Source organism: Dreissena polymorpha, chromosome 9 (assembly GCF_020536995.1).
Source record: "Dreissena polymorpha isolate Duluth1 chromosome 9, UMN_Dpol_1.0, whole genome shotgun sequence".
In the NCBI taxonomy this organism is placed as follows: Eukaryota; Metazoa; Mollusca; class Bivalvia; order Myida; family Dreissenidae; genus Dreissena; species Dreissena polymorpha.
In genome coordinates this window covers 39,747,639-39,760,724 of record NC_068363.1, presented here as the reverse complement: position 1 = coordinate 39,760,724, position 13,086 = coordinate 39,747,639, and the positions used below count along the sequence as shown (strand labels likewise).

The following is a 13,086-nucleotide window of genomic DNA, read 5'->3' as shown; positions in this document are numbered from 1 at the left end:
ATGCAAAAAGTTCCTTTCTGTACAGTATTTTTCACATATAATTCATTAGACTGTAACAGTTTAAGCAAGATCTGCCATACAGTTAAAATGGACTTGACAACACACAATTTTTAGACAATTTATTCTAGAGTGAAAAAACAGGGACATGAATCACCAAAACTGTTCAGCCCAAATTAATGTTAGTATGATAATCTTCACATTAAGGTCACAAAACTATAAAAGTTTGAGCTTAGATCCATCCAGTTGATAAAAAGAAGTTTAAAAGACACAATATTGGGACTATAAAATGCACACAAAAAACACAGGACCATAATTCTGATAAAAACGAATTGTAATAAACATTCCTTTTTTTACAATCATCTACAGATTCAAGGCATTAATCTGTGCGAGTTTAAGCGAGATTAATTCAGAAACAAAAGATATGTTGCAACCACAAGCTTTTGGACAAACAGAAATACACACGCACGGATGGACAGACAGACAAGTGGAATGCTTGATGCCTTCCACTCCGTTCAAGCATAACAAATTGAAATCATGTATTTTACTACTAAATTTATTATTAACGGAAATCAAACGTAAAATGGACACAAACACAAATGCCATGTGGTAACAATTAGGCCAAGTTTACTACTGAATTTATTGTGAACACAACCATGTCTAACGTAAAACGGACACAAATACAATAGTACTGTGTCGTAAAAATGCGACCAAGTTTACTGCAATTCCTTGATGGGTTACCTTGAGCGTTATAACAGCCGAGAGCTCCCTGAGTGTGGCCAGAATACATTTGCCACAGAACAGCTTGCTGTCTCTGTCTGTCTCACTGGCGAAACTCTCCACCACCCTGGAGGCCTGGCCCTGCACACTGAAATACATTTGAGCCGCGTTCTGAGAAAACTGGGCTTAATGCATGTGCGTAAAGTGTAATGCCAGATTAGCATGTGCAGTCCGCACAGGCTAATCAGGGACGACACTTTCCGCTTTTATGATATTTTTAGTTTCAAGGAAGTCCCTCCTAACCGAAAATCACGTTAAGGCGGAAAGTGTCATCCCTGATTAGCCTGTGCAGACTGCACAGGCTAATCTGTGATGACACTTTACACACATGCATTAAGCCCAGTTTTCTCAGAACAAGGCTCATTTACTGAATATACTTGTCACTTAAAAGTGTTTTTATTGGGATTATTCAACATTTGTTTTTCAGTCATACCACAGTTAACATGCTGATACTTTTCATTGGTTACTGAAATCTGACATTATTTCAGTATTTTTGGCAAAATAGTCTTGCAATATTATTGTTTTCAGAGACTGTTGTTAGAACTGTTAAATGAGCCACATAATGTAAAAGGGGTCATATGCCATGTGCAGGCAGCGCAGCTCTAGACCAGCCTGTGCTGTCTGCTATAAAGTCGTTGGAAGGTTTCATGGTGTCAGTGAAGCTCCTGGTAAGCCTCCGTGGTTGCGCAGGCTGGGCTAGAGTTACTCATGACACATAATCGAGTTGTGTTCTGAGAAAACTGGGCATAATGCATGTGCGTAAAGTGTCGTCCCAGATTAGCCTGTGCAGTCCGCACAGGCTAATCAGGGATGACACTTTCGGCCTAAACTTGATTTTCGGCAAGGAGGGACTTCCTTGAAACTTAAAATACCATAAAAGCGGAAAGTGTCGTCCCTGATTAGCCTGTGCTGACTGCACAGGCTAATCTGGGACGACACTTTACGCACATGCATTAAGCCCAATTTTCTCAGAACAAGACACAATTCCTAGCAACAGTAACAAGAGCTGTCAGAAGACAGCACGCTCAACTTTTCGAGTGCTTGACAGTATAACGTATGCCATCATGGCGAAATTGTTCATATTCAATAAGGTCAAGGTAATAAAGTCATATTCTAAGTGAAAAAGAAGACCATAATTGAAACATATTGATCGCTTATGTTTTAAAGAAGTTGTACTTTATAGACGATTCTGAGTTCAGGTATATTTTCCACAATCTATTGAACATTTGTGAAGACATAAAACACAACTAATAAGATTTTATTTCAAGCATGATTGCAAATGCTTGGGTGGGATGGTTGGACGATCCTTCAAAAATGAAATAAATAAATATTTGTGTTTTTTTTACCATGTTTTAAAAAAATCTGTTTTTTTTTTTTTTTGGGGGGGGGGGGGGTGGAGAGGGGGGTATAATGTGGCCCTAGTTCGCTCACCTGAGCGGAGTCGCTTCATTCAATCTTTACCAAACGTCAAACTTGACCTAGATATTGTCCAGACAAACATCCTGGTCAAGTTTCATCATTATTTAACCAAAACTCTGGCATATGAAGTGATTTTGTTTTTGTAAGATTTGACCTGGTGACCTATATTTTGAGTAGACCCCCCTTACCAAACATCAAACTTTGCTTACAAAAATAAATATTATGACCAAGATTCATAAAATCTGAAACAAAATTGTGACCTCCAGAGCGTTTACAAGGATTTTGTATAATATAATGAAAATTTGGACAATCTAAGTCCACCAATCTTTTCACCAAGTTTCATGATGATTGGGCAAAAAATGTGACTTCTAGAGTGTTCACATGTTTTCACTATATACATATAGAAAAAATGCCCCGCCCACTGGCGGCCATGTTTTTTCACCGATCTGGACCATTTTCAAACTCGTCTGAGATATCAATAAAACCAATGTTTTGACCAACTTTTATCATGATTGGGCAAAAATTTTGACTTTTAGAGTGTTTACAAGGTTTCTCTATAGCCAAATAAGGAAAACTGCTCCCTCCCCCCCCCTCCCCTCTGGCAGCCATGTTATTCAACTGACCGGAACCATTTTCGAACTCAACTCTCATATCAAGGAAAAAAATGTTCTGACCAAATTTCATGAAAATTGGGCCAAAAATGTGACTTCTAGAGTGTTCACATGTTTTCACTATATACATATAGAGGAAAATGCCCCGCCCACTGGCGGCCATGTTTTTTCACCGATCTGGACCATTTTCAAACTCGTCCATGATATCAATAAACCAATGTTTTGACCAACTTTCATGATGATTGGGCAAAAATTGTGACTTCTAGAGTGTTTACAAGGTTTCTCTATAGCCAAATAAGGTAAACTGCCCCCCCCCCCCCCCTGGCAGCCATGTTATTCAACTGACCGGAACCATTTTCGAACTCAACTCTCATATCAAGGAAACAAATGTTCTGACCAAATTTCATGAAAATTGGGCCAAAAATGTGACTTCTAGAGTGTTCACATGTTTTCGATATATACATATTGAGAAAAATGCCTCGCCCGCCCACTGGCGGCCATGTTTTTTCACCGATCTGGATCATTTTCGAACTCGTTTGAGATATCAATAAAACCAATGTTTTGACCAACTTTCATGATGATTGGGCAAAAATTGTGACTTCTAGAGTGTTTACAAGGTTTCTCTATAGCCAAATAAGAAAAACTGCCCCGCCCACTGGCGTCCATGTTTTTCAACGGACCAGAACCACTTTTGAACTCAACCAACATATCATTAAGACAAACATTTTGACAAAGTTACATGAAGATCGGGTATGAAATGTGAGTTCTACAGTGTTTACAAGTTTTTTCTTTATATTGACCTAGTGACCTTGTTTTTGATCCGGCAAGACCCAGTTTCGAACTCGACCGAGATTTTATTGGGACAAAGCTTCTGACTAAGTTTCATGAAGATCGGACAATAAATGTGGCCTCTAGAGTTTTTACGAACAAAAGTGGATGGACCGACGGACGGACGGACAGACGACGGACAAAGACCGGTCACAAAAGCTCACAATCAGGTGAGCTAAAATTATATATATAAAATATTTTGTGAGGGGGGGGGGGGGAGGATTCTGGGGTGGGGTGTGGGGGATGGTTTTGGTAAAGTCCATTGTGGTATGTCAGGTAAGTGTTGTTTTGTCAAAGTATGAATCAAATCTGATCCTAAATAAAGAAGTTATGGCAATTTAAGCAAAATTTATTTACTTGACCTAGAGATTCAAGGTCATTCAAAGGTCAAGGTCAATTTCAAATTGCCAGGTACAGTACCCTCATGATAGTAAGAAAGTATTTGAAGTTTGAAAGCAATAGCCTTGATACTTTAGAAGTTTAGTGCATCTAAACACAAAATTTAACAAAATATTCAAAGTAACTAAGTCAAAAAAGGGCCATAATTCCATCAAAATGCCAACCAGAGTTATGCAACTTGTCCTGTACAGTCCCCGTATGATAGTTAGCAAGTGTTACAAGTCTGAATGCAAAAACTATGATACTTTAGGAGTAAAATGGACCAAAACACAAAACTAAACCAAATTTTCATTTGTCTAAGAATAAAAGGGGTCATAATTCTGTCAAAATGCCAGTCAAAGTTACATCACTTTGCCTGCACAGTCCCCTTATGATAGTTAATAAGTTTTGCAAGTATGAAAGCAATAGCTTTGATACTTTACGAACAAAGAGGACCTAAACACAAAACTTAACCAAATTTTCAATTTTCTAAGTATAAAAAGGGGCATAACTCTAAAAATAATGCTGACAGAGTTATGCAACTTGACATACACAATTGCCATTTTGCCATAAAGAAGTATTCCAAGCTTGAGTTTATTATCTTTGATAGTGTTAAAGTAATTTCACTTTATAAAAAACTTTAACCAACGGCGACGCCGGGGCAAGTAGTATAGCTCTCGAAAAGTCGAGCTAAAAATGGTTTGTCTTCTGGACAGAATACATAAATTGGTGGAGAATGACTTCTCAGGAACATTTCTTTCAACCAATATTGCAACTCACATTTGCTTCAACTTTTGCAGGACAATGTCAGGACCTATATTTACAAAGCTACAATGCAAAATTTCATGCAACTTCAAAATCATAACATTTCATCAGTCTCTGACTAATAAATGTTAAGGCGTTTTTACATTCAGATGTTTTAAACATGTTAATATTATTAAAATGATTTATATTTAACCCTTGTTCTGTGAAAACTTATCTAAATGCATGTGCAAGAAGAGCAGTCCGCAAAGGCTAATCAGGGAAGACACAATCTGTTTTTATTGTATTTTTGTGTTTAAAGGAAGCCTCTGCTCAATAAAAATCCATTTTGGGCGGAAAGTCCCTGAAAAGCCTGTTAAGTCCCTGCACGGGCGGAAAGTCCCTGAATAGCCTGTTAAGTCCCTGCACGGGCGGAAAGTCCCTGAATAGCCTGTTAAGTCCCTGCACGGGCGGAAAGTCCCTGAAAAGCCTGTTAAGTCCCTGCACGGGCGGAAAGTCCCTGAAAAGCCTGTTAAGTCCCTGCACGGGCGGAAAGTCCCTGAAAAGCCTGTTAAGATCCCTGCACGGGCGGAAAGTCCCTGAAAAGCCTGTTAAGTCCCTGCACGGGCGGAAAGTCCCTGAATAGCCTGTTAAGTCCCTGCATGGGCGGAAAGTCCCTGAATAGCCTGTTAAGTCCCTGCACGGGCGGAAAGTCCCTGAATAGCCTGTTAAGTCCCTGCACGGGCTTATCAGAAACAACTCTTTCTGCCATAACTGGATTTTTTGCTAAGAAAAACTTGCTTTAAACGAAAATGTCAATATTGTCCCTTATCGTGCCTGTGCAGCCCCACAGACTCATCTTGGACGACACTTTGCAAACAGGCAATAAGCCCAATTTTCTCATAACGAGCCCAAATGTTATTGATACGTACCACTCAAGGAGCACCTTGCTGATATGTGAGTCCTCAACAAACTGGCCAACGTAGTGGGTTACTATAGGTAGCACTGAGAAACAGTCTCGCACAGACAGGCTGGAAAGCAGCTCAGGGATACGGTGATGTATCTCAGATATCAGCTGCTTCTCCACCTGCTCATACACCACTCATTTTGTATGTTGGTTTGTTCATCTGCGCTACATACTTGGAAAACTGGGCAAAATGCATGAGCGCAAAGACTTGTATCAGATCAGGGATGATACTTTCTTTTCTCTCTGAAGAGACTTTATTTCAAAGAAAAATTCCATAGAGGCGAAGTGTTCTCCCTGATTAGCCTGTATAAACTGCACAGGCTAATCTGGGATGACACTTAACGCCAATGCAGTAAGCTCAGTTTTCCCAGAATTCTGCTCATTTTATTTTTTTTAGCCATATCTTCCCTATTTTGCTATTACCTCAGGTCAATTTCAATGTTGGTGTTGTTATTTGCGCCATGCTCTGTGAAAAAGGGGTTTAATGCATTTGCGTAAAGTGTCGCCCCAGATTAACATGTGCAGTCCGCACAGGCTAATCAGGGACAACACTTTCCCCTTTTATGATATTTTATGTTTAAAGAAAGTCTCTTCTTAGCAAAAATCTAGTTTAGGCGGAGAGTGTTGTCCCTGACTGCACATGCTAATCTGGGACGACACTTTACGCACATGCATTAAACCCCTTTTTCACAGAGCACTGCTCATTATACTGATTGCTGAGCCGATTTTTCTGTAGGCATACGCTTTTGCAACTTATAGTAATTTTGCACAGCAAAGCAATACTAGATTGTAAGCATTTGTTTTCAGTGTAATGCTAGCATTTTCACAAAACAGTCAACCATTCATTGCACAACAATTAAAGTCATCATTGAATTGACAATTCGTATTAAAAAAACTCAAGGGAAACCATGGCATACGTTTAGTGTTTTGGCATCAAAACAACACATACATAATTTAATTTGTTTTGCTTTTTCATGTTGAAATTGATCATATTGAAATTGATCATAGAAGTAAGACCTTTAATACTGATGAAACAAATATCTGAGACTGTAAAAAGTTTAAATGTTGTTAGAATTAATGGTAAGCATTCAAACATTTGAATGTTAAGTTCAATCCATTCTAGGTCAATTATTTACTATATATGTTGTAATTACCTGCTTAGCACACTGCGTAGCATTTTCCGGCTTTACTAGGCAGCAACTGCAAGGAAGTCCAAAACAAATTCAATGATTTCATAGAAAGCAAATTGTTTGTTTTTTCTGTTTAAACTGATCTTACTTATTGCTTCAGCTTTGAAATCCAGACACATACACATCCCAACAGACTTCAAACATGGACTTGAGTTGACTCAGTATTTATAAAGCATTTACAAGTATTATCTTTAAAATGACTACTGCTTGACCTATTTAGAAGAAATGTCTGGTAAAAACATTAGCATTAAGTAAAGCAAATATGGTAAGTCTGAGACTCATTCCACTAAATGACCCATACTTAGACTTAAGAAAAAACTTCATAGCCACAATATTCACATTTACAACATTCTACGACCAGACCAAATTCAAGGCAGTTATTCATCTATGCATGCCAATTTATGAATATGCATGTAATATATATAAGCCCACAACTAGAAAATATCTAAATCTAAATGCGATCTTAACTTCAAATACTGAACCAAGAGATCATTTGTAACCTTAAAGCCTCAATTTCATTTGGTTTAAAGATAAACACTAAGATAGAGCTTGAAAACGTTTGCAGTAGAGGGGTCTGGTAATATATCCACCAAATTCAATTATGGCACCTGAGATATCCCTCTAGAGGAGAGCTGAATGCCCTCGAGTGCCCTGGGATGGCCAGCAGATCTGGACTCAGACGGCTCTGTGGGTGAGCTGCTGTAAACACTGACTTCCACATGTACAGCACACTATGCAGATGATCTAGCTTCTGAAAAAACAACACTCAATGAACTGTCAAAAACAAGATTTAAAAAACAAATACTCACTTCCATTTTCAATAGTAAAATGCCATACACCCCTTACTGCAAAATTTTAATTTACCATTACCTTGGAACGGTTATATATCCCAATCGGACTATACATCTTTATGTACCCAATCTGATGTTAAAAAATAGTAACACAGGTTTAAAAAAAAAACTAGAGCTTTGTCACAGACGTGACGAATACCCCCACATGCTGCATTGACACAGAATATTTTGCATGTTGTCTTCACAAAAAAACAGCGGACAGCATGCTGAATGTTTAAAATGCACTAAAAAAACTCATGGCCTAGTTTTTGACCTGCCATGATCCATGTTCAAACTTGGCCTAGACATCATCTAGATACAAATTCTGACCAAGTTTGGTGAAGCTCGGATGAAAACTACTTGAATTAGAGAGCGGACACCATGATCAATGTTTAAAACGCACTAAGTGACCCCGTGACCTAGTTTTTGACCCGGCATGTCCCATATTCGAACTTGACCTAGACATCATCTAGATACAACATCTGACCAAGTTTGGTAAAGCTCAGATGAAAACAACTTGAATTAGAGAGCCGACACTTAATACGGACCGACCAACCGGCAGACAGACAGACAGACCGAGCGACAGACAAATTCACTCCTATATACCCCCCTAAACTTCCTTTGTGGGGGTATTATCAAATGAAAATTGGTAGACTCATAGTAAATATAAGTACATATACAAACATCCATCTTGATGAGTGTTATGATTTTCTAATAAATTCTGTACATATTTCTGGCATGTTATCTAAAGGCCCATAAACACTCAAAATCAACAAATATTTTGTACAATATTTCGAAAAATAAAGTTAACACAAAAAATCAGTGTTCCTAAAAGCAATAGCCTAAATTTCAACACAAGATGTAATCTGGGAACATGTTATTTTACAAGATACAAGATGCTAATTTTTATTTTTTGTGGGGCAAAAATTCCATGTGAATTACCAGCCATATTTCTTCGTCGTGCTTCGAAGACTGACGCTGTTCAAAGCCAATCTCACATTCACTCATAAATATTGTGGCAAGAAACATAAGATTCAAACTCAATTTTTCCACTTTTTATTTTGCAAGAAATGATCAACTGAAGTTAAATTTGGGCTATTTCTAATTATTGGTATATGCAACCATTTCATCCAATCCAAAAGACAAACAGTCAACATCAAATTCAGTTCAAGGGTTTGGTCAAAATGGATATCTTGGCCAGCAACTTGTCATGTCAATGCTTTACTCGCACCTTTGTCATGCTCAATCAAACAAAATTATGGACGTTTTGTTCAGACCAGCGAAAAAACATTAATGACAATCATAGACCATGTAGATTTTACATGTACAGTGAATCACAGTGTCAAAACGAGCATTGTGCATAAGAATCTCACCAGCACTCGAGTTATCTTTCATATATATGTGCAATATTATATAGAAAGAAAATTCACATACTTTCATGCAAAATTATATTTAGTAAGTATGTAAAAATAGCTTCTTTGAAGTGTTTTATTAAGTACATGTACATCAACTGCTACATATACACCATGTATGTACGTAATACTGTATACTGAAAATAAAATTTTGCAGATGGAAAAAAAGAAAAACAAGATGTCCCCATATATTTGACCTTTGATCTTGAAGGATGACCTTGACCTTGACCTTTCACCACTCAAAATGTGCAGATCCATGAGATACACATGCATGCCAAATATCAAGTTGCTATCTTCAATATTGCAAAAGTGTACATTAAATTAGCCAGTTTGACCCATATATTTGACCTTTGACCTTGAAGGATGACCTTGACCTTGACATTTCACCACTCAAAAAGTGCAGCTCCATGAGATACACATGCATTCCAAATATGAAGTTGCTATTTCAATATTGCAAAAGTTATGGCAAATGTTAAAGTTGGCGCAAACAAACAAACAAAGCAACAAACCAAAAGACAGGGTAAAAAAAATATGTCCCCCACTATAGTGGTGGGGGACATAAAAAGAAAAAAGAAACTCACCCTCTCAGCGGGCACTCTGAGATGTTCATAGGCCATCAGGAGCACATCAGTGGCCAGGATGGAGAGCCTATCACAGCAAGGTCTCCGTACCAGCTGACAGAGAAGCTCCAGATAGGCCCCGACCCGGCCCTGTATGGTCCCTGTGATGGTGGACAGGTGCTCCCCACATGCAGCATGGTCCTTTAACACACACACATGAAGCACATAGTCTTTGAATAAGTGTTAGTTTACATGCACAACACTCATGGTCCTGAGACACACATGATGAGCATTTTGTATAGGAAGTTTTACTCTTGGAATTCAGGGGGCCTTTTCATAAACGATTGTACGACAATTTTAACTTACGAGAGAATTTTGTAATCTTATTAAGTAGACGAACTTGCTCGCCATGCTCGTCAAATATATACGGCACTTGAGATGCCAATGTAATTAATTAAGTACTGAAAATTTATAATCATATGATATGGACTTAAGCAATTATGTATCTTCGAAAAATGTATCGTATCATAAATGTGTACTACGATGTTTATTGAAACGGTCCCCTGGTCTTCATGCATGTGCATAGAGTCATCCCAGATTAGCCTGTGCAGAAAAAGCTATAATCAGGGCAAACACTTTCCAACTAAACTGGATTTTCAATAAGAGACTTCTTTTAATAAACATACTTTACCATTAAAGCAAACTCTGTTGTCCCTGATTAGCCTGTGTGGGCTGCACAAGCTTATCTCCAATTACACTTGATGCATATGCATTAAGCCTAGTCTTCCCAGAATGTGATTCATTAGTATAATTTCACATGTACAATATACTCCAGGGGCCCGTCTTATCAAACATCGTACGACATTCTCACCTTACGATGCAATTTTCGAAGCGCCATAAATATGTTACCGTCACATTAATAATTACTTTTGTTGAACATTTCCATTCATTTCCAAAGTAGCTGTCAAATATCCTTGATATTTGAAACATACAGATCATAATCACTTATATTCTAGAATAACAAAAGTCAATCTTAAGTTAATATTGTCGTACGATCTTTGATAAGACGGACCCCAGACAGCTGAGTTATGATTTCAATGCATACTATTATACTGCATTCTACTTTTCATGTTACAAGACATTTTAAACTGTAATATTAATTTTGCTAACATGCTTATCAAGCTCTAAAAGCCTCTTTACAAAATGCCCTCAGTAAGCATTCAATTGATTTCATTTATGTAGTAAAAATGTGCTGAATGACCCTAACTCGGATCAAAAACAGTACAAACAATCTTGCTTCAGTTACTAGAAAAGACCATGCAATTCATCTAGTTGAAAACTTCATTCATCATCCTAAAGCATCTTCATATGCTTACTGGTTCCCTCAAACATTTTATAAACCTTATTCCTATCGCTGGTTCAATAAGAAATCTTATGAACTTCAATGCTTCCCTAAAGCATATTTTTAACCTGACAGGTTTGTCACCCATCTTATTGACCTGACTGGTTCTTAACCTGACTGGTTCCTACAGCTTCTTATTAACCCGACTGCTTCTTAACCCCACTGATTCTTAACATGATTTATCCATACAGCTTCTTATTAACCTGACTGCTTCTTAACCTGATTGGTCCCTAAAGCTTCTTATTAACCTGACTGCTTCTTAGCCCAACTGGTTCTAAACTTGATTGGTCCATAAAGCTTCTTATTACCCTGACTGGTACTTAACCTGATTGGTCAATGAAGCACCTTGTTGACCTGACTGGTTCTAAACCTGACTGGTTCTTAACCCGACTGGTTCTTAACCTGATTTCTGAAGCTTCTTATTAGCCCGACTGGTCTGTTAGGCACCTTATTATCCTGACTGGTTCTCACCTGCCATGAGTGCGGAGGTTTATGCATGAGGGCCATAAGCTTGACAGCATGTATCACAGACTCTTTGAGGATCAGCACAGAGGTGAAGGTCATCAGACAGGTTGGCATGGCGACGTTCAGGTAGCTGTTCCATAGCGACACTAGCAGGTTTATGTCATACCACCTGATCACCTCTGCTAGGCAGGGCAAAACCTGGGCACAGTGAAGTTTGAAAAAATGTCTTCTATAAAAATAAACAAAAATATATGGTATGACAACAATTTTGCTTTTCCAATAAGAGTCCTCTCTCTATAAGGCCTTAACAAAAGCTGTTTTAATAACGCAACTGACACAAAAAAAAAAAAAAAAAAAAAAAAATCCAGGTTGTGTTTAAAGATTTTGTTTGGCTACATTCTATCAATATTAATAATGATTGAAAAATTAAAAACTGTTAAATGTTAAGAAACATACATCTCACAGAGATTCGGATGATTTCTCTCAATAAAAATCCTTATTCAAGTGGAAAATTACTAAACTATAGTTAAAACAGTTTAGTAAAAATTGAAAATCTGCAGTTCCTTTTTTGACAAAACTTAAAGACATAACAAGTAAAACATCTAAATAAAGATCAGTGTATTCTGCTGAGAAAAAACTATAAAGATAAGTAATTGTGGTTAATCCTTGTCACAATTTAGGACTGAGCGATTTAGATAATGCACAATTTTCCAGAAGGAAATATAACCGAGAGTGGTACCTGGTTAGCAATGCGTCTGAGCTCCCACTGTGAGTGGCCGAGACTCTCTGCTGTCTGGTACAGGACCCCTCTGAGGATACACAACATGTCCTGCACTGGCTCCCTCTCCATCCAACCACACTGGGCCACGGCCCTGAGGATACACAACATGGGACAGTCAGATTGGAGCTGGGTCACAGCCCTGAGGATACATTACATGGGACAGTTTGATTGGAGCTGGGCCCCGGCCGTGAGGAAACATAACATGGGACAGTCAGATTGCAGCTGGGCCCCGGTCATGGGATACACAACATGGGACAATCAGATTAAAGCTGGGCCCTGGCCCTGAGGATACACAACATAGGACAGTAAGATTGGAGCTGGGCCACAGCCCTGAGGATACACAACATTGGACAGTCAGATTGGAGCTGGGCCACAGCCCTGAGGATACACAACATGAGACAGTCAGATTGGAGCTGGGCCACAGCCCTGAGGATACACAACATGAGACAGTCAGATTGGAGCTGGGCCCTGGCCCTGAGGATACACAACATAGGACAGTCAGATTGGAGCTGGGCCCTGGCCCTGAGGATACACAACATCGGACAGTCAGATTGGAGCTGGACCATGGCCCTGAGGATACACAACATCGGACAGTCAGATTGGAGCTGGGCCCTGGCCCTGAGGATACACAACATGAGACAGTCAGATTGGAGCTAGGCCACAGCCCTGAGGATACACAACATGAGACAGTCAGATTGGAGCTGGGCCCTGGCCCTGAGGATACC

General features: G+C 38.8%; 1 protein-coding gene across 6 annotated transcripts in view; it reads right to left on the bottom strand.

Moving 5' to 3' along the window:
- Positions 1 to 13,086, bottom strand: part of LOC127845146 (uncharacterized) — a 226,638-nt gene that overhangs the window by 170,172 nt on the left and 43,380 nt on the right. For all 6 annotated transcript variants that reach the window (XR_008033077.1, XM_052375869.1, XM_052375871.1 and 3 more), the window contains 7 exons: positions 12,320 to 12,452; positions 11,587 to 11,778; positions 9,735 to 9,914; positions 7,520 to 7,662; positions 6,876 to 6,921; positions 5,687 to 5,841; positions 739 to 865 (listed from right to left, as the gene is read on the bottom strand). Coding sequence is in view for 5 of the 6 variants with exons in the window: in XM_052375869.1 (XP_052231829.1) it covers positions 739 to 865; positions 5,687 to 5,841; positions 6,876 to 6,921; positions 7,520 to 7,662; positions 9,735 to 9,914; positions 11,587 to 11,778; positions 12,320 to 12,452 (976 nt within the window). In the remaining variant the exon portion in view is untranslated. The remainder of the gene's footprint in view (positions 1 to 738; positions 866 to 5,686; positions 5,842 to 6,875; positions 6,922 to 7,519; positions 7,663 to 9,734; positions 9,915 to 11,586; positions 11,779 to 12,319; positions 12,453 to 13,086) is intronic.